At 41.5% G+C, this 20,628-nt stretch overlaps 2 protein-coding genes across 2 annotated transcripts in view; one reads left to right on the forward strand and one right to left on the reverse strand.

Moving 5' to 3' along the window:
- The window catches only part of si:ch211-127i16.2 (probable flavin-containing monoamine oxidase A), a 40,824-nt gene extending 39,663 nt beyond the window's left edge, over positions 1-1,161 (reverse strand). The window contains exons 1-2 of the mRNA XM_056431789.1: positions 976-1,161; positions 782-869 (exon numbers count right to left, since the gene is read on the reverse strand). Coding sequence (XP_056287764.1) covers positions 782-869; positions 976-1,126 — 239 coding nt within the window. The 5' untranslated portion in view covers positions 1,127-1,161. The remainder of the gene's footprint in view (positions 1-781; positions 870-975) is intronic.
- A 3,610-nt stretch (positions 1,162-4,771) lies between these two features.
- On the forward strand, positions 4,772-19,298 carry LOC130205662 (coxsackievirus and adenovirus receptor homolog). The gene is made up of 9 exons (XM_056433162.1): positions 4,772-4,926; positions 5,133-5,233; positions 7,231-7,406; positions 9,354-9,558; positions 10,039-10,191; positions 12,475-12,597; positions 13,475-13,582; positions 17,625-17,747; positions 19,171-19,298. Exons 2-9 carry the CDS (start codon positions 5,140-5,142, stop codon positions 19,296-19,298), a joined length of 1,110 nt encoding a protein of 369 aa, XP_056289137.1. The 5' UTR covers positions 4,772-4,926; positions 5,133-5,139.
- The last annotated feature ends 1,330 nt before the right edge of the window (positions 19,299-20,628 follow it).

Below are 20,628 nucleotides of genomic sequence, written 5' to 3' on the forward strand. Positions count from 1 at the left end.
GTGGAATATCTTTGTATTCATAACATCCTGGAATCTCTCTTTGATTAATAAACATATTTTTAGCCTTAAAAAGAAGTATTATTATTCAAAGACGTTTCGGATAATGGGCTGATTTCAGCACCTTTTCTGTTTCTTTGAGTGACATTAATATGCTAAAAGGAACAACGAGTAGGATTTAGAAAACAGCGTTGAGACTCTCACAAAAAGAACACCTGTGTCTGCAGAGACTTTGAGCTCTGCCTGCGTTTCTCCTCTATATTTATTTAGCTTTGTTCTGTTTCTGACGTTTGACTGAAAGACGGAGCGACCAGGTTGCCGGATAACGAACACGCATCCAAGCAGAAGCGAACAAAATGTCTGACAGCAGCGCGGAAAAAACACGTGGATATAACCACCGCCGAAATTTTTATTCTGTTTCGCACCATAACACTTTTTTAAGCATTGGAGGAGGGGCCGATTTGGAATATTATCGGCAAGTGACCGCCATCTTTACCTTCCCATACACACGGATGCAGTCGATGTTAGCTTGCGTTCAGTCGGCGATGCTAACCACAACACCAACCGGCCGCCCATGAATAAGTACATTTCTTACAGTTATCATGTGGATGAAGTTCTTCAACACTTTTTTATGATAGCATAAGAGGTGGAATATTTAACAATTGTCCAATTGTATACTCGCAATATCTCCTGAATCCCTGATTTAATCTTGCGTAAGCTACATTTGGTGGCTTCTACACTGACGATGTGACGTTATTCCTCTAGTTTTATGGATCAACCTTACCTTCCGACCCACTGCCCCCCAAAGTCCCAGCTGTCGACACCATTGGCTGCTGGTATTTCAGTGGACACTGTGCGACCTCCCACCCGATCTGCAATGCACACCAGAGATGATTTAGTTAGACACAATATAATAGCTCAAGAATCCAGTAAATTCGCCTCATTTCGGGTTACTGATTGCTTTGAATTCGTACAAACCTTTTCCTTCCAGTATCAGTATTTTCAACTCGGCATTCCTTTTTCTGAGCAGATGAGCGGCGCTCAGTCCAGAGAGTCCCGCGCCAACAATAATAACGTCCCAAATGTCTGCATTCATAGTTGAAGTGGCTACGTTTCTTTGTGCCAGCATATGCTCGTAAATTCAGTCAGAAACAGAAATCCAACTTCGCCCCTCCGTATCAATTGGGTTATCTCGCAACGCCTCGGCTGCTTTCGTAAAAGTGCACTTTGGAACGGTGAACAAAGTTGAGCTTGTGACCTACTTGGCGGAGCATTTACAGTGTCATCTGAAACTCCAGCAGAACAAGCTGGAAGAAAGCAGTCGAACATAATCATCCGAAACCTTGAGTAAAGTGATACTATAGTCATGACGTTGTTCTGGTAGCAGGCATACTGCAGGCTAGACTGGAACATAGTCTTTTTAATAATGCTTACCCAGGACCAGTTTAAAGTGCCCAATAACCCACTTCTGTTTTGAAAAGAGATACAGTGTGATTTTTTAAATTAAATTTCAATATTTACATTCAAGATATTTTTTAATTAAAAAACTCCAGCTGGTACACACTTAAAAGCATCCCTTACACATTAATAATTTAACTAATTACCTTCGCATTGAAAATGCGGAAGGTTATGTTTTGATCGCCGTGTATTTATTTATTTATTTGTATGCGTGTTACTCGCATAACAAAAAAAGGTTTAAACCGAATCGCATGACATTTGGTGGGATGATTGGTTATTATCCGGGGACCATTTGATTCGATTTTGGGATCAATCGGGTCAAAGGTGAAGGTCATGAAAAGCTCAAAATCTTCTATTTACCATAGCACGGTCAATTTTTATCCAATTGGCATGCAACTAATGCCAAAATGTTCAGAATTCAATGCCCAATCTTGTGATATGCGAAGGTATGCACTCTACCAAGTGCCCGTTCTAGTTAATAGTAAATTAGTTGCCAAATGTATGTAGTTTTCAGTAGAGCGATAAAGAGAATATTGTAGTCTGAGCTTGGGGAAAATATTTAGAATGAAACATAATAATGAAACAATAGAAAAAATGTATCAACGAATATAATTTTTAAAACCACAAAAACAGAAGTGTGTAAATACATCCAGAAACAACTTAAACCTGCAGGAGCAAAACAATCTGCAAAGATAATCAACTTCTAGCCGTCATTCTTTGGCCGTGTGTGTGTTTGTGTGTAAGCGTGCGTGTATGTTTATGTGCAGATGTGTTTGCGTGCGTGTGTGTGTTTGTGTGTGGGGTTGTGTGCGTGAATGTGTGTGCGCGCATGAGTGCGCATGTATGAGCGTGTGTGTGCGTGTGTATGTTTTTGTGTATATGTGTGGGTTTGTGTGTTTGCGTGTGTGTGGTTTTGTGTGTGTATGTGTGTGCGCATGTATGCGCGCATGTGTGGGTGTGTGAGTGTGTATGTTTCTGTGTACATGTGGGTAAGTGTTTGTGTGCGTGCGTCTGTGTTTGCACGTGTGGGGTTGTGAGCCTGTATGTGTGTGCGCGCATGTATGCACGCGTGTGTGTGGGTGTGCGTGTGTGTCTTTATGTTTATGTGTGTGTGTGTGTGCATGTATATATGTGTGTGTGTGCCCATCCCTAGTAATGCTGTTCATCTCGTTTAGAATGACTGTTTTGTCCCTAAATATGTGACGTTCTCCAGACAGCATGCTTTCTGACGGGCCCATGTACACAAACAATAACACGGCGTTCCTCTTCAAGTTCACATGTCCCCTGTTCCGCCTGCTTCTCAATATCCATGCAGCTGTTACTGCCTCCCCGGAGGGTTGTCCTCATAAACCCGATCGCGGCCTACGAACAACTGCTGCGTCTCAAAAGCACAAAAGCAAAGAAGGCAGCAGTTGTTCAAATTGCCCAGAATGATAACGCGTTGCCCACTTCCCACCATCGTGTACATCCAACACGGGTGACCCTCGCTGAGGGCGGCCATACCCCGTAACACATGTACCGTCGTCATAACAACACACACAACACAGCTGCATTAACTGTGTTTCATTGCATAATACATTACATTTCTATAGCGCTTTTCAGAATACTCAAAGACGCTTTACAACACAAAGTTAAACTAGAACGGGCACTCGGTAGAGCGCATACCTTCGCATATCACGAGATTGGGCATTGAATTATGAACATGTTGGCATTAGTTACATGCCAATTGGATAACAATTGACCATGCTATGGTAAAAAGAAGATGTTGACCTTTTCATGACCTTGAACTTTGACCCGATTGATCCCAAAATCGAATCAAATGGTCCCCGGATAATAACCAATCATCCCACCAAATTTCATGCGATTCGGTTTTATACTTTTTGTGTTATGCGAGTAACACGCATACAAATAAATAAATAAATAAATACACGGCGATCAAAACATTACCTTCCGCATTTTCAATGCGAAGGTAAATATCCTAAAAGCTATGCAATAAAAATAACTCAAATTACAACAAAAACAAACGATAAAAGCAAATAAGAACGTAGAGAGCACACAATCGCACATTAAAAGCCGTTTTTAACAGGTGGGTTTTGATTTGTGATTTGAACAATGAAAGTTCGGTGCAGTCTCGGATGATTTTGGGGAGAGAGCGTTTAAAGACAACCCATCCCATTCAGAGCCCGACGCTGCTCTCCGCTCACTTTAGTCGGTCGTCAGACGGATCTGTCATCGAATTTGTCAACGGGTGGCAAAAAGTATGAAAAAATTGTAATAATTTCAACAAATTTGCCCAAAGCTTGCGAAATTAATGTGGTGACTGAAAGAGAAAATGGACACAGCTTTTAAAGTGGGGTTATTTGAGCATTTCGTGATATTTGTTCCCACAATTAGAGATTGGAGGCTTTTTACCTTCGCATTGAAAATGCGGAAGGTTATGTTTTGATCGCCGTGTATTTATTTATTTATTTATTTGTATGCGTGTTATTCGCATAACAAAAAAAGTTTTAAACCGAATCGCATGAAATTTGGTGGGATGATTGCTTATTATCCGGGGACCATTTGATTAGATTTTGGGATCAATCGGGTCAAAGGTCAAGGTCATGGAAAGGTCAAAATCTTCTTTTTACCATAGCACGGTCAATTTTTATCCAATTGGCAGGCAACTAATGCCAACATGTTCATAATTCAATGCCCAATCTTGTGATATGCGAAGGTATGCGCTCTACCGAGTGCCCATTGTAGTTTAAAATAATGTTATCGTATCTACAGAGGGACAGCACACCATTTCTCATTTATAAAAAGCTGTTTTTCTCTCGCTCTGGCACAGAGATGAGCTCTGTTTATTCTTTACATCTTGGCTAAGTGTACAACCCGAGCAGGCTCCTGTTTATTGGCTGAACAACCGGTTTCTTGTCACTTGAGACCTCACGTGCTTTCTTTGTCTTCCTTATTATTTGAAACCGCAGACATACCACAAAATGAGTAGCACTGAACGCTGTATTGTTTATCCAACAAATAAGAAGGAGTGTGCGGATGTTTTCCTTTCAGTGCAGTTAAGTTCTCATCAAATGAAACGCCTTGAGAAACCTTGTCTAATTATATGCTTGCTCCCCCAGTTTCACTTGTTCAACAGACGGATTGCTGTTGTTATCCAGGGAAATCGTTTCCTTCTTTTTTTGTCTTCCAATTTGATTGAAATCTTATTTTACGTCATTTCGTTTCATTTAGTTATGGTTGATTGTGGTGATTGCAAAGTGCGAGTCTGTGTTAAGGTCAGTAGGTGTCAAGGGCAACATTAGCAGCTGAATGGCATCACCAAGGAAACCTCCTCCTAAAACGGGTAAAAAAAGACCATCCAATCAGAAGGCTTCGTGGTAGAAGCTCCGTTTCAAGTAGGAGCTGCTGATTGAGCCTTTATAGAAGAAAAAAATCCATTTCCAGACGTTTGGATGTAGTATCTACGACCAGGTAATATTATGTAGAACCTCAACAGCTTGTTCTGAAAGCATGCTTTTTCTTGTTCATTGCTTCTAAATGTGTCCATAATTGTCAACAGTTCTTCTCAGTTTTGAAAACATGTTTCACATGTCAAACATTTGAAGCGACGGTGCTGTGCGGTTTGTTGTTTGTCTTTCTTTAAAATGGTGTTATTATAATTTTTGCACAATTGACAGTAGCACGATGTCGGGAGACAGTCGCAGCCGTTTGAGAGCCGCCTTCTTCCCGCCCTGGTGGTCCGCCTCCTTGCTTTGCGCTGCAAGTCTCTTGACCACAGGTAAACACACACACACACACACACACACACACAAACAGAAACAGTGGCTGCCCCCTGTGTCTCATCATCTATTTCATTATTTCTGTATATTCATATTGAGACCCGCATGGCTCGATTCTTTTGAACGCTGTGACGAGAGCGCCCCCTATGTGCCTCGAGATAATCCCCCGCCTCCCCCTCACATGTTATTTTTAATTTTTTCAGGGTAGGGCTCTTGAAGGGATTTTTTTTTTCTCGAATTAATTTGTACATGAAAGATAGCGTTTGTAATCATGAGAAACTGGCATGTCATTTTTTTATTTTTATTATGATGCAACCGAAGAACCCAGCTGAGTGCCATCACATCTTTTCCAATGAAAGTAAGTTAGCGGAACTCCAAATGTGTCCAATGCCAGCTAGAGAGTCATCAGGCAGCCCGTCGCCCCTTCAGGCCTCCCTCCAGAGCAACTCCCCCGACTGTTGGTTCTCACAGCTGTCACGTCAGCGGCTTGTGGAAGACTCCGGGGGGACGAGAGCCCCGGTCAGCGTGTCGGCAGGTAAGCGGCAGGGAGCCCGTCCAATCACGGTATCCGTGCTGAACGAACTGATTGGACTTGTCTATTACAAGCCCTGGAAAAGCCTCAGATACCAGATGTTGTTCATGCTTTTTTTCTTCTTCTTCTGTCAGAGCGCTTGAATTATTGATCGCTTGTCAGGACGGAGTGATCATTTGGACAAATACCACAAGAAAGAAAAACACTTAATTTTTTATTTTTGAGCTCTAATACGTGACGTGACGGATGGAATAAAAAACACTGGAATGAAACTGTAATTGTGTTAAAGTAAAAATCCTCCCTCTGGCACCATAGATTTAAAGTGATTTAGAAGTGATTTCAAGGCTTTTTAAATCCATAGTAATGAAATGGAATCAATAAATGAGGTATTTCCTTGCACTCCGTCCCCATGGAGCCCTTTCAAGATGTGTTGAGCTGCAGCGTGAACATCTGATGAAAGGATCTTGTGGGAAAAGAAAACATTAAAAGCCGTGTATGATTTTGTGTGCACTCGTGTGCCCTGCTTTATGAGCTCTATTGCAAGTGAACAAATGCAATTTGTTCGGTTTTTATATATCTGTGTGATATTTGGCCTCAACTATTATGTTATTATGTTTGTGTGGCTTTCCTAATCTGACCCTCTACGAGAGAAGACATCTGAATACATTCAATTCACTTTATTTTATATAGCCAAAATCACAAATTATGAATTTACTCAGATTTTCCTCAAATTTTCCTCAAATTTGCCTTTGAAGCTTTCCTAGTCTGACCCTCTACGAGAGAAGACATCTGAAAACATTAAATTCACTTTATTTGATATAGCCCAAAATCAACAAATTACAAATTGTCTTCAAATTTTCCTTTGAAGCCTTCCTCGCCTGCCCCTCTACAAGAGAAGTCATCTGAATACATTCAATTAACTTTATTTGACATAGCCCAAAATCACAAATTATGAATTTGCCTAAAATGTACCTAAACTGTGTCTCAAATTTTCCTAAAATTTTCCTTTGAAGCTTTCCTAGCCTGCCCCTCTGTGAGAGAAGACAGCTGAATGAATTCAACTCAATTAACTTTATTTTATACAGCCCAATATCACAAATTACGAATTTGCCTGAAATGTACCTAATATGTGTCTCAAATTTGCCTTTGAAGCTTTCCTAGCCTGTCCCTCTGTGAAAGAAGACAGCTGAATACATTAAATTCAATTAACTTTATTTTATATAGCCCAATATCACAAATTACGAATATGCCTAAAATGTGCCTGTTGAAGTTTACATATTAAACTTATCCATAAAAATGGGTGCATGGGCATCGTAAACCGCGGCGGCTCCATGAATGAGAAGAAGAAGTCCAGCTGGGATAAGAAAACATAGCATGTCTCCTTGAGGATTACAACAAGGGATTTATAGGAACAACACAATGTGTTTCTTGGATTATTATTTGTCCTCATCTGAATTTCTCCAGAATGGAAATGTGCACGAGGGATGCGGGTGACATCCACGGGTCCACAGACCATCCATCAGGCGGAGGGAGGGAGCGTGAGTTTGGGCTGCAGGTACACGGCGAGCCCTTCGGACAGCGGAGAACTCGACATCGAGTGGACCGCGGTCAGTCCGGACGCCACGCACGAGGACCAGACGGTGAGAAGCAGCATTTCTATTCAATTCAGTTTATTTGGTATAGCCCAATATCACACATTACAAATTTGCCTCAGAGGGCTTTACAATCTGTACACATACGACATCCATGACCTTTGACCTCACATCGGATCAGGAAAAACTCCCAAGAAATAGATTAAAAAGAAGAATAGATGTCATGTGACCAGAATGAATTGCTACAGAATTACATCAACACATTCAATGAGTATGACAGAGTGTATGAATAGTTGGTAGAATAGAGAATGGGGCACGTTGTACAATAAATATATACAAAGAGTCCGATTTATATCAAGAAGTCAAGAATAAGAAGTCCAGGATGCGGCTGTGTAGAGTGCACTTTTCACAGGAATTAGCTGTTTATCCAATTTGCCTTCTTAAATTTACCAAATAATTAGTGTTGGAGACTTTTTGTTTTTGCACAGTCAATACGAGGATTAAAAGAGCCCAGATGTGTCAAACTTTTAGACCGGTGATCAGTGCAGGGCATTGGGTCTGAAAAAAAGTGAAATGCTTTGTGCAGTCAAACACTCAAACGGTTCAGGTTTTACCAGCTCGTCATTCGAAATGAACCCGAACGTTTATTTACTTCAAGCTGTCGTGATTGACCTTTAGCCACCGGGCGGCGGAAGAACTATAACACAAGCTGTTTGTTAATGTGTTCAAAAATGTGCTAATTTAATTGAGTCATTTTTTAAATTCTGTATAGCCCAAAATCCCAAATTACAATTTTTTAAAATCTGTACACATAGGACATCCCTGACCTTTGACCTCACATCGGATCAGGAAAAACTCCCAAAAAAACAGAAAAAACTCTTTATGGGGGAAAAAAAGGGGAAGAAACCTTCAGGAGAAAACAGAGGAGGATCCCTCTCCACGATGGACAGGTGCAATAGATGTCATGTGTACAGAATTAAGCATTACAGAGTTAAATAAACCCATTCAATGAATATCACAAACATTATTATCATTGAGAAGTAGGCATGGACCACGATCCAGACCTCCACAATCCATGCGACAGAAGGAGGCAGAGAGGCGGGGCATCAGCAGGGCCACGGAGGCAGAGGACCGGCCCCATTATGCAGGAGGCCTCCATGTTATGTCCACATCCCTGAGAGGAAGGAACATGAGCGTCCCAGGAAGACGCAGTGCAACATTAGCGCTTTTTTCTTTCTTTTCGGGGCTGTGTTTCTGTCCTGGTGATCAATGTCACTCCACGACCGTATCCATTGTCTTTTATCGCTTCGCATTAGTCTCCACGAACGGAGAATAATACATGCTGTCCTTAATTGCGAGAAGTTCCCTCGTGCGCAGATATGGTCGCTCGTCACTTTGTCTTTTTTTCGCTATGCGGAGCCAGACAGGCACCTTTTTAAACGGCTATTTTATGGCTGACATTAGCATCCCCGGGGGCGGGGGGGGGCATGTGTGCAGTGGGTTTTGTGACGGCTTGTTTAGCCGATTCCAGCTGCCCGCTAATAATGGACACGAGATTGTTCAGAGAACCGTCCAGTAAATAGAGAAAAAGAACGAGACACAGTGGGTTGAAAACATCTTCAGATCTCTAGAGTTAAAAGTCTTATAGTTAGGACTGAATCAGGTTCACCTGGTCCCGCCCCTAGAGACGCTGCTATAGGCTGATAGGCTGCTGGGGGACGTTTTAGGATACACTGAGCACCTCTCTTCTCTTCTCTGTCTCCTTATGGATGAATTTTCACCTCTCCATCACACATTAACTCTACTTCCACCCGAAGTCTCTGCGACTTCACGTCTCATTGGGTCCATTGGACCTGGCTGTATCTGGTGTCTCCTGATCATATTGGGCTATACAATTGAATTGAATTAATGTGGCTTGGTGACGGTCGGGTTGACATCAATTCAACTAGTTGACTCTATCTTTACATGTCTTCGCCCCCCCCCGCCCCCCTTCAGCTCTTGTCGTACACCAGCGGAACTATACACATCCACGGTTACCTCGCCCTTGCCAGAGGGCTTCGCTTTGCCGCTCCTGACCCCTCGACGGGCGACGCGTCGATCTCAATCGCTCCGCTGTCGCCTGCTCATAGTGCGACTTACCGGTGCAAAGTGAGGAAATCACCTGGAGTGGACACGCGCAAGGTGACGCTGGTGGTAATGGGTAAGACCGCGGCATCGGGGGGCGCATCCTTGGGCTAGGACAAAGATTATTTGTGTCCATCACCTTTGGAAAACACAGGAACTGTTTGGTTTTTACGCAGAAGGCAGATGAAACTTACATTTGCAATTGGCCACACATCTCATAAATATACCTGCTATCATATTTGATCTTTTTAAGGCTACAATAGTCATGAAGTGTGTCCATTCGTGCTTTGTGAAGGGTCAATGTTGTTCAAGATCACATGGATGTCAGTGAGAACTAAATAATAATAATAATTGCAGCTCTCTCAGGTTTTAATTGCTGGCGTCAAATTGACCCTGAGGGTAAAATATGTTAGTAAATGTAAAGGAAACAGGAGGGTTAAAAGTCCTTCAGCAAAACGTGATTCTGAAGCTCGAGGGCCGAGCGGAGGGCCGGCGGCCTGGAGCGAGCCGCAATGGAAGGAATGGCGATCGACATTCCTTGTCGTTGTGGTTTCAGTGAAGCCGTCGGTGCCCGAGTGCTGGGTGGAGGGAGCGGAGCTGGTGGGGGGGGCGGTGTCTCTGCACTGCAAGTCGTGGCGAGGCTCCGCCCCCTTAGAGTACAGCTGGAGGAGAGAGAGCGCCGCCCCCCTCCCTGCTGCCAGCACGCAGGGTAAGTGTGACCTCTGCTGATGTCGCCACGCTACTACCAACGGGGAGGAGGCGTGTGTGTCCATGTGGGTGGGTGTGTGTGTGTCTGCGTGTGCGTGTGTGTGCATGTGTGCACGCACGTGTGTGTGTGTGTGTGTGTTCATGCACGCATGCGTGTGTGTGCATGTCTGCGTGAGTGTGTTTGTGTGTGCGTGTGTGAGTGTGCGCATGTATGTGCGTGTCTGTGAGTGTGTGCTTGTGTTAATGCGTGCACGTGTGTCTGCAAGTGTGTATGTGTGTGTGTGTGTGTGTGTGTGTGTGTGTGTGTGCGTGCGTGTGTGTGAGTGTGCACATGTATGTGTGTGAGCGTGTCTGCGTGCGTGTTTGTGTGTGCGTGTGTGTGTTAATGCGTGTGTGTGAGTGTGCGCATGTGTGTGTGCGTGTCTGTGCGCGTGTGCTTGTGTTAATGTGTGTGTCTGCATGTGTGTATGTGTGTGCGTGCATGTGTTAATGTGTGTGTGTGTGTGCGTGTGTGCATGTATGTGTGTGCGCGTGCATGTGTTTGTGTGTGCGTGCGTGTGTTAATGCGTGTGTGTGAGTGTGTCTGTGCACGTGTGCTTGTGTTAATGTGTCTGCATGTGTGTATGTGTGCGTGTGTTAATGTGTGTGTGTGTGTGCGTGCGTGTGTGAGTGTGCGCATGTATGTGTGTGTGCGTGTCTGCGTGCATGTGTTTGTGTGTGTGTGCATGTGTGTGAGTGTGTCTGTGCGCGTGTGCTTGTGTTAATGTGTCTGCATGTGTGTATGTGTGCGTGTGTTAATGTGTTTGTGTGTGTGCGTGCGTGTGTGAGTGTGCGCATGTATGTGTGTGTGCGTGTCCATGCACGTGTGTGTGTGTTCATGCGTGCGCGAGTGTGTGTGTGCGTGTGTGTGTGTGTGCATGTCTGTGTGAGTGTGCGCATGTGTGTGTGTGCGTGTCTGTGCGCGTGTTAATGTGTGTGTCTGCATGTGTGTGCGTGCATGTGTTTGTGTGTGTGTGCGTAAGTGTGCGCATGTATGTGTGTGTGCGTGTCTGCGTGCGTGTGTTTGTGTGTGCGTGTGTAATGCGTGAGTGTGCGCATGTGTGTGTGCGTGTCTGTGCGCGTGTGCTTGTGTTAATGTGTGTGTCTGCATGTGTGTATGTGTGTGCGTGCGTGTGTTCATGTGTTTGTGTGTGTGTGTGGTGCGTGCGTGTGAGTGTGCGCATGTATGTGTGTGTGCGTGTCCATGTACGTGTGCGTGTGTTCATGCGTGCGCGAGTGTGTGTGTGTGAGTGTGCACATGTATTTGTGTGTGTGTGTTTGCGTGTCAGTGTGCTTGTGTTCATGCGTGCGCATGTGTGCAGGTGTGTGTGTGTGAGTGTGTGTGTGTGTGTGTGTGTGTGTGTGTTGCCGTCTGGGCCTTGCGTCTGGTTCAGTATTGAATGCTGTGAGTAAAATCCGATGAAAACCCTTTCAGTGTTGAATTCTTACATAATTGTGATCAGCACTTGTGCAAATGTTGTTTCCCTTGAGCCTCTGCACAGACACACACTTGTGGACACACACACACGCACACACACACTCCAGACAATTGCAGCGCATACAGGCACCACGGAGAGCAGCCTCGAATTCATCTGGGCTCATTTCTTCCTAAGACCTTCATAATATTTGAAGTCTTAAACATCACTTCAATGAGTCCACGGGGCGACTGTGGCTAGGAAGTTCATCTTTCAATCAGGGGGTTGGCGGTTCAATCCCCGCCCTGGTCGAAGTGTCCTTGAGCAAGACACTTAACCCTGAGTTGCTCCACGGTGTATGAATGTAACATGATTGTAAGTCACTTTTAATTAAAGTGTAAACTAGAACGGGCACTCGGTAGAGCGCATACCTTCGCATATCACAAGATTGGGCATTGAATTATGAACATTTCGGCATTAGTTGCTATGGTAAAAAGAAGATGTTGACCTTTTCATGACCTTGACCTTGACCCTTGACCCGATCGATCCCAAAATCTAATCAAATGGTCCCCGGATAATAACCAATCATCCCACCAAATTTCATGCGATTCGGTTTAACACTTTTTGACCTATGCGAATAACACGCACGCACGCATACAAATACACGGCGATCAAATCATTACCTTCCGCATTTTCAATGCGAAGGTAATAACGTGTAATACTTGTAGATAAATGAATGAATCGTATTCCCCTTGAATGCACCACACACACACACACACACACACACACACACCCCGTGTCCTGACCTGTGTTCGTGTGTGTTCCCTCAGACGTCGTGACCGGGGAGCTGAGGATTACCAATCACTCGCAGAGCAACGCGGGATTCTACCGCTGTGAGGCGCACAATGCAGCCGGAGCCCAGCACTGCGGGGTCAGCCTGAGAGCAGAGAGGCGTAAGGGAGCGCTCCGTGATCCTCTCAAGTCTGCTCTTTTCTTTCTCTTTTTTTTGGGAGTTGCTCCACAATAACATCGTTGCTCCACTTCTCACACCCCGAGGGCTTAAAGCACCAGTTGGCTCTCCTGATTACGTTATGTAATTAAGTTTTAGGTTTTATCTAATGATGTTTTACGTCATCTAATGATGTTTTATGTTATCTAATGATGTTTTACATCATCTAATGCTGTTTTATGTTATCCATTAGATAACGTAAAACAACATGTTTTACGTCATCTAATGATGTTTTACGTCATCTAATGATGTGTTACATCATCTAATGCTGTTTTACAACATCTAATGATGTTATCTAATGATGTTTTACGTCATCTAATGATATTTTACGTCATCTAATGATATTTTACGTCATCTAATAATGTTTTACGTCATCTAATGATGTTTTACGTTTTATGTTTTTTTTACATTTTATTTAAAAAAATCATATATACATATATATCTATACATGACTTTATATATATATAATAATTTATATGTATATATGAATTCATATATATATATTGATTTATTTATATATATATGAATTTATATATATATTTATAGATACAAAAAGAGCAGAAAGCAGTTGGACTCAAGCTTCAGATCACCTGTGTGTTGTTGCTAAAATGGTAAAAAATAATCCACGAATTTCTTCACATGCGGCAGTAATTCCTCTGAACAGCTTTGAACAAGAATAGAACAGGCACTGTATGTATATGAGCCCCCAAAACAGGCAGGAATAATAATGATTATTATTATTATAATAATCCGGTTTAATGGATTCTTCACACGTTGTTCTTCTAATTCCTCGTTATTCATGCTGTTTGTTTCTTTTTTAGCCCCAAACAGAGCGGCAATTCTCGTCGGCACGGCCGTGGGTTCCCTGCTCTTCATCTTCGTCCTGCTCGTCTTCATCGGGATCCTCTATTGGAAGCTGAGCGACAGACGTCGCTCTGAGGAGCTCTGACGTGGACACTTTTCGCTCCGTTTATGACTATAAGGGGGTGTGGACACTCTTCTTTTAGAGTTTAAAACATGAGAGACTGTCATCCCTTCGCAGTAATTATATATGCAATTCAATAAATCTCTGAATAACATTGGAAAGTGACATTTCAGAATTCCTCTTCATGACTCGGCAGCAGCTGTGTATGTCAAGTTATTTACTCGTGGTTACAGAATGTGGCTGGTATTGTTTTCCCCTTTTGTTATTATGTGTGTGTGTTTGTGTGTAATCATCATTCAAATGTGTTCCTGGAGAGATGCATGTTGTAGTGTCTTGAAAAAAAATACTCCAGAGCTTCACCAGTGGCCACTTGTTGCCTTGAGTTATGTTGGAAAGGCTATTCTCACAGCTTTCAAATAGTAAACATGTCATTTTTGGAACACAATTATTTGTAGTGCTACGAGTCGAGAAGAGCAGCGTGAAACATCGTATCTCAAAACCGACGCTCGAGGTTCAGGGTCCATTATGGTCCAATCAGTGAGCAGAATAGAGAATCCAGGTCCAATGAGCTGCAGCTGACTTCTCCTTTTTTTTCAACAAACATTTCACAACATAACCGTTCAAATGCAATGGAAACCGTCTCTAGTGGATGTTGAAATGGGAGCGTGGGAGGACCAGACAACGAGAGCCACTTGAAGCCTTCTCCATATCAGTGACGGGCACCAGTTCAACTCTGCTTCACAGACGTATGGCATCGCTCCTAGGCGAGGGACAGGCAGTTATCAAGTTTGAGCCATGACAACAAAAGCTTGTCTCACATCCGTCAGCTACTCGTGTTCAAGGTATACAATAAAAAAAATGCTGCAGCTGCAGAAGGGAATTAAAAAGTTCAGAAATGAGTCATGCACAGTCGGAAATCTGTTGATGTATGTTTTTTTTCTGCATAAAAAAAAAAAAGATGCACTCAGAAATAACAGACTCCCACTCTGCATCAGTGGATTAGTGAAAGCCAGATAGATGGACACACTGATGTATTTCAAAATAATGCTATAATATATATATATTGTTCTTGTATTATACAATATAATATCAACAGCTTTCACCATGGTATTGTAAGTCTATTGTTGTCTGTATGAATTTGTTGTGGCAAATTAATGAACATTTTCTAAACTAATCGTATCTATTCATACATCTAGCATTTATGAAACAATATTAGCATTTAACGGGGTCATTTTGAATATCTAACTTTTTTATTTTTTAAATTTATTTAAAAATATGATAACACTTTCTTTCATCTTAACTTTGTACATCGTGCGTTTTGTGTCCTCTTTATACATTTATAGCGGTCATCGCTGTGTTTTACTATATTATACAAGACATATTCTTCTTTTTTACTTTTCAATAAATATAAAGTACCAAATGAGATATACCTGATATATTTCAAACTGAATATTAGGTAAACTTATCTCCTCCTTGAACCACTGTTGCTCCATCGTTAGTGGATTGTTCCCGCCCCCAGCTCACAGGTGTGTCTCATTCAAGTCCTCCATGCTGCTCGTTAGTGGATTGTTCCCACTCCCAGCTCACAGGTGTGTCTCATTCAAGTCCTCCATGCTGCTCGTTAGTGGATTGTTCCCACTCCCAGCTCACAGCTGTGTCTCATTCATGTCCTCCATGCTGCTCGTTAGTGGATTGTTCCCACTCCCAGGTGTGTCTCATTCATGTCCTCCATGCTGCTCGTTAGTGGATTGTCCCCGCCCCCTCCAGGTGTGTGTCATTCATCTCCTCCTTGGCTCCACCTTCTTCTGCTGTCGTGGTGGAAAGGGTTATTCTGTGCATTTCCTTATTAACTTTCTGCTACACTACAGAACTATTTATGCTATGTCTTTTTGTGAATTATATAAACATACTATTTAATTTTAAAAAATTGACACACTATGCTTTGACGTTTTAGAACATTTAAAACAGATTATACTATGATACTGTTTAAAGACTTTCTCCAACAAACTATAAACTGACTTTTTAAAAATACAATGAGACATAACTTTTTGTAAATTTCTTTGATTTACAATGCTAGGATTTTGTGTGCTTTTTTTTCTACATCTATTTACATCCGCTTATCCGGGGCCAGGCCGTAGGGTCAGCAGACTCCGGAGGGCTTTCCAAACATTCCTCAACACTTTTTATTCCTTTTTTCTAGACATACTAGTCAATGACTTTAAATTAATTGAAAGACATAAAATTCTATATGACTTTTCTTATTTTTTTAACATACTGTTCTATGACTTTCAGACTACTATGCCTTTTTTAACACACACTACTACCTTTAGGTGTTTTCTCTCATAGCTATAATACAATTTATATATATATATGTATTGTGTAGATTATATTTATATATGTATTGTGTACATATATATATATATTGTATAAATATATTTCTTATTATATATATTTTCATATATGTTAAAAATATATGTATATATTAAATATATATATAGATAAAAATGATATGTATTTATAAATGTATATATTATACTATTATAGTGTGTGTGTGCGTGCGTGTGTTAATGCGTGTGTGTGTGTGCGCATGTGTGTGTGTGTGTGTGCGTGTCTGTGCGCGTGTGCTTGTGTTAATGTGCGTGTCTGCATGTGTGTATGTGTGTGCGTGCGTGTGTTAATGTGTTTGTGTGTTTGTGTGTGCGTGTGTTAATGCGTGTGTGTGAGTGTGCGCATGTGTGTGTGTGTGCGTGTCTGTGCGCGTGTGCTTGTGTTAATGTGCGTGTCTGCATGTGTGTATGTGTGTGCGTGCGTGTGTGAGTGTGCGCATGTATGTGTGTGTGCGTGTCTGCGTGCGTGTGTTTGTGTGTGCGTGTGTGTTAATGCGTGTGTGTGAGTGTGCGCATGTGTGTGTGTGCGTGTCTGTGCGCGTGTGCTTGTGTTAATGTGTGTGTCTGCATGTGTGTATGTGCGTGCGTGTGTTAATGTGTTTGTGTGTGTGTGCGTGCGTGTGCATGTGTTAATGCGTGCGCGAGTGTGTGTGTGTGAGTGTGCACATGTATTTGTGTGTGTGTGTTTGCGTGTCAGTGTGCTTGTGTTCATGCGTGCGCATGTGTGCAGGTGTATGTGTGTGTGTGTGTGTGTGTGTGTGTGTGTGTGTGTGTGTGTGTTGCCGTCTGGGCCTTGCGTCTGGTTCAGTATTGAATGCTGTGAGTAAAATCCGATGAAAACCCTTTCAGTGTTGAATTCTTACATAATTGTGATCAGCACTTGTGCAAATGTTGTTTCCCTTGAGCCTCTGCACAGACACACACTTGTGGACACACACACACACACACACACACTCCAGACAATTGCAGCGCATACAGGCACCACGGAGAGCAGCCTCGAATTCATCTGGGCTCATTTCTTCCTAAGACCTTCATAATATTTGAAGTCTTAAACATCACTTCAATGAGTCCACGGGGCGACTGTGGCTAGGAAGTTCATCTTTCAATCAGGGGGTTGGCGGTTCAATCCCCGCCCTGGTCGAAGTGTCCTTGAGCAAGACACTTAACCCTGAGTTGCTCCACGGTGTATGAATGTAACATGATTGTAAGTCACTTTTAATTAAAGTGTAAACTAGAACGGGCACTCGGTAGAGCGCATACCGTCGCATATCACAAGATTGGGCATTGAATTATGAACATTTCGGCATTAGTTGCTATGGTAAAAAGAAGATGTTGACCTTTTCATGACCTTGACCTTGACCCTTGACCCGATCGATCCCAAAATCTAATCAAATGGTCCCCGGATAATAACCAATCATCCCACCAAATTTCATGCGATTCGGTTTAACACTTTTTGACCTATGCGAATAACACGCACGCACGCATACAAATACACGGCGATCAAATCATTACCTTCCGCATTTTCAATGCGAAGGTAATAACGTGTAATACTTGTAGATAAATGAATGAATCGTATGCCCCTTGAATGCACCACACACACACACACACACACACACACACACCCCGTGTCCTGACCTGTGTTGGTGTGTGTTCCCTCAGACGTCGTGACCGGGGAGCTGAGGATTACCAATCACTCGCAGAGCAACGCGGGATTCTACCGCTGTGAGGCGCACAATGCAGCCGGAGCCCAGCACTGCCGGGTCAGCCTGAGAGCAGAGAGGCGTAAGGGAGCGCTCCGTGATCCTCTCAAGTCTGCTCTTTTCTTTCTCTTTTTTTTGGGAGTTGCTCCACAATAACATCGTTGCTCCACTTCTCACACCCCGAGGGCTTAAAGCACCAGTTGGCTCTCCTGATTACGTCATGTAATGAAGTTTTAGGTTTTATATAATGATGTTTTACGTCATCTAATGATGTGGTACGTCATCTAAAGATGTTTTACGTCATCTAATGATGTTTTACGTCATCTAATGATATTTTCCAACATCTAATGATGTTTTATGTTATCAAATGATGTTTTACATCATCTAATGCTGTTTTATGTTATCCATTAGATAAAAATATTTGACGTCATCTAATGTTTTACGTCATCTAATGATATTTTATGTCATCTAATGATATTTTACGTCATCTAATGATGTTTTATGTTATCTAATGCTGTTTTATGTTATATAATGATGTTTTACGTCATCTAATGATATTTTACAACATCTAATGATGTTTTATGTTATCTAATGCTGTTTTATGTCATCTAATGATGTTTTACGTCATCTAATGATATTTTACAACATCTAATGATATTTTATGTTATCTAATGATGTTTTACATCAACTAATGCTGTTTTATGTTATCTAATGCTGTTTTATGTTATCTAATAATGTTTTATGTCATCTAATGATGTTTTACGTCATCTAATGATATTTTATGTTATCTAATGATGTTTTACATCATCTAATGATGTTTTACGTCATCTAATGATATTTGACGTCATCTAATGATGTTTGACGTCATCTAATGATGTTTTACGTCATCTAATGATATTTTACGTCATCTAATGCTGTTTTATGTTATCTAATGCTGTTTTATGTTATCTAATTATGTTTTACATCATCTAATGCTGTTTTATGTTATCTAATGATGTTTTACGTCATCTAATGATATTTTACGTCATCTAATGATGTTTTACGTCATCTAATAATGTTTTACATCATCTAATGATGTTTTACGTTTGATGTTTTTTTTACATTTCATTTTTTTAAAATCATATATACATATATATCTCTACATGACTTTATATATATAATAATGTATATGTATATATGAAATCATATATATATATATTAATTTATATATATATATATATATATTTATAGATACAAAAAGAGAAGAAAGCAGTTGGACTCAAGCTCCAGATCACTTGTGTGTAGTTGCTAAAATGGTAAAAAATAATCCACGAATTTCTTCACATGCGGCAGTAATTCCTCTGAACAGCTTTGAACAAGAATAGAACAGGCACTGTATGTATATGAGCCCCCAAAACAGGCAGGAATAATAATGATTATTATTATTATAATAATCCGGTTTAATGGTTTCTTCACACGTTGTTCTTCTAATTCCTCGTTATTCATGCTGTTTGTTTGTTTTTTAGCCCCAAACAGAGCGGCGATTCTCGTCGGCACGGCCGTGGGTTCCCTGCTCTTCATCTTCGTCCTGCTCGTCTTCATCGGGATCCTCTATTGGAAGCTGAGCGACAGACGTCGCTCTGAGGAGCTCTGACGTGGACACTTTTCGCTCCGTTTATGACTATAAGGGGGTGTGGACACTCTTCTTTTAGAGTTTAAAACATGAGAGACTGTCATCCCTTCACAGTAATTATATATGCAATTCAATAAATCTCTGAACAACATTGGAAAGTGACATTTCAGAATTCCTCTTCATGACTCGGCAGCAGCTGTGTATGTCAAGTTATTTACTCGTGGTTACAGAATGTGGCTGGTATTGTTTTCCCCTTTTGTAATTATGTGTGTGTGTTTGTGTGTAATCATCATTAAAATGTGTTCCTGGAGAGATGCATGTTGTAGTGTCGGGGAAAAAAATACTCCAGAGCTTCACCAGTGGCCACTTGTTGCCTTGAGTTATGTTGGAAAGGCTATTCTCACAGCTTTCAAATAGTAAACATGTCATTTTTGGAACACAATTATTTGTAGTGCTACGAGTCGAGAAGAGCAGCGTGAAACATCGTATCTCAAAACCGACGCTCGAGGTTCAGGGTCCATTATGGTCCAATCAGTGAGCAGAATAGAGAATCCAGGTCCAATGAGCTGCAGCTGACTTCTCCTTTTTTTTCAACAAACATTTCACAACATAACCGTTCAAATGCAATGGAAACCGTCTCTGTAGTGGATGTTGAAATGGGAGCGTGGGAGGACCAGAGAACGAGAGCCACTTGAAGCCTTCTCCATATCAGTGACGGGCACCAGTTCAACTCTGCTTCACAGACGTATGGCATCGCTCCTAGGCGAGGGACAGGCAGTTATCAAGTTTGAGCCATGACAACAAAAGCTTGTCTCACATCCGTCAGCTACTCGTGTTCAAGGTATGCAATAAAAAAATGCTGCAGCTGCAGAAGGGAATTAAAAAGTTCAGAAATGAGTCATGCACAGTCGGAAATCTGTTGATGTATGTTTTTTTTCTGCATAAAAAAAAAAAAGATGCACTCAGAAATACCAGACTCCCACTCTGCATCAGTGGATTAGTGAAAGCCAGACAGATGGACAAACTGATGTATTCAAAATAATGCTATAATATATATATATATATATATTGTTCTTGTATTATACAATATAATATCAACAGCTTTCACCATGGTATTGTAAGTCTATTGTTGTCTGTATGAATTTGTTGTGGCAAATTAATAGACATTTTCTAAACTAATCGTATCTATTTATACATCTCGCATTTATGAAACAATATTAGCATTTAATAGGGTCATTTTGAATATCTAACTTTTTTATTTTTAAAATGTATCTAAAAATATGATAACACTTTCTTTCATCTTAACTTTGTACATCGTGCGTTTTGTGTCCTCTTTACACATGTATAGCGG

This window comes from Pseudoliparis swirei, chromosome 15 (genome assembly GCF_029220125.1).
Source record: "Pseudoliparis swirei isolate HS2019 ecotype Mariana Trench chromosome 15, NWPU_hadal_v1, whole genome shotgun sequence".
NCBI lineage: Eukaryota > Metazoa > Chordata > Actinopteri > Perciformes > Liparidae > Pseudoliparis > Pseudoliparis swirei.